This window comes from Coturnix japonica, unplaced genomic scaffold (assembly GCF_001577835.2).
Source record: "Coturnix japonica isolate 7356 unplaced genomic scaffold, Coturnix japonica 2.1 chrUnrandom942, whole genome shotgun sequence".
Classification (NCBI taxonomy): Eukaryota; Metazoa; Chordata; class Aves; order Galliformes; family Phasianidae; genus Coturnix; species Coturnix japonica.
The window spans coordinates 1,109-2,432 of NW_015440294.1; the positions used below are offsets into that span (position 1 = coordinate 1,109).

The window sequence follows — 1,324 nt, forward strand, 5'->3', positions numbered from 1 at the left end:
CCCCGCCCCCTGGCTCCCATTGGTCCCCAGCTGCGGCTCTTTCAACAACCTATTGGCTGCCTGGGCGGGAGGTCTCTGTATGCTGATTGGCTGAGGGTACTGGATTCCCACATGCTGGTTGGCCAGTGGTACCAGATTCCCCTGCACCGATTGGCTGTGGGAGGTGGATGGCCTTGTGTTGATTTGCTGAGGGTACCAGATTCCCGTGTGCTGATTGGCTGAGGGGACGGGATTCCTGTGTGCTGATTGGCCAGCTGCACCAGATTCCCGTGTAGCGATTGGCCAGTGGTTCCAGATTTCTGTGCACCAATTGGCTGGGAGGAGCGGATTCCTGTGCGCTGATTGGCTGGGGGGGAGGGAGGGGGATTCCTGTGCACTGATTGGCCAGGGGTAGCAGATTCCTGTGCCCTGATTGGTTGAGTATCCCAAAAGCAATGCGTGCTGATTGGCCAGAGATCCATAATTCCGCGCGTGGTGATTGGCCAGCTCTTCCCCTGAGCTGATTGGATGGTCAGACACACCCCATACCACTGATTGGCCGGGAGCTCTTTTTGTCCTGATTGGCTGAGCCTTCGATCCCACCTCCTTCTGATTGGCCGAGCCTCTCCCTTCCTGCTTTCTGATTGGCCAGCTGCTTTCTCTCTTCCCCCAGCATTGAGATCGACCAGAAGCTGCAGGAGATCATGAAACAAACCGGCTACCTCACTGTGGGGGGGCAGGTGAGCACATAAAAGGGGGGGGGGGGGGGCACATTTTTGGGCTCATTTTGAGCTTATTTGGGCAATTTTGAGCTGGGAATCAACCTGAGCCACCCCTTCCCATTGAGTTCAACCATCCATGTTAAGCATTGCTGGGCTGGGTGGTCTCAGCCCTCATTTATTTGGGGGAGGGTCCCAACATCCCCCTGACCCCCCCCCAACTCCATAACTGAGCTGGGAATCAACCTGAGCCACCCCTTCCCATAGAGCTCATCCATCCAAGCATTGCTGGGCTGGGTGGTCTCAGCCCCATATGGGGGGGGGGGCTTGGGGGTCCCAACATCCCCCTGACCCCCCCACCCCACATTTTGGGGGGGGGTCCCACCATCCCCCTTAACCCCCCCAACCCCATAACTGAGCTGGGAATCAACCCAGCTCACCCCTTCCCATAGAGCTCATCCATCCATGCTAAGCATTGGTGGGCTGGGTGGTCTCAGCCCTCATTTAATTGGGGGGGGGGTCCCAACATCCCCCTGACACCCCCCCCCCTCCATCCCATAACTGAGCTGGGAATCAACCCAGCTCACCCCTTCTTATAGAGCTCACCCATCCATGTTAAGCATTGC

General features: G+C 57.6%; 1 protein-coding gene across 1 annotated transcript in view; it reads left to right on the forward strand.

Annotated features, from left to right (window-relative positions):
• Positions 1-1,324, forward strand: part of LOC107307804 (dual specificity mitogen-activated protein kinase kinase 7-like) — a gene marked incomplete at its 5' end in the record, with an annotated part of 8,987 nt that overhangs the window by 686 nt on the left and 6,977 nt on the right. Inside the window, one exon of the mRNA XM_032441954.1 lies at positions 653-719. Coding sequence (XP_032297845.1) covers positions 653-719 — 67 coding nt within the window. The remainder of the gene's footprint in view (positions 1-652; positions 720-1,324) is intronic.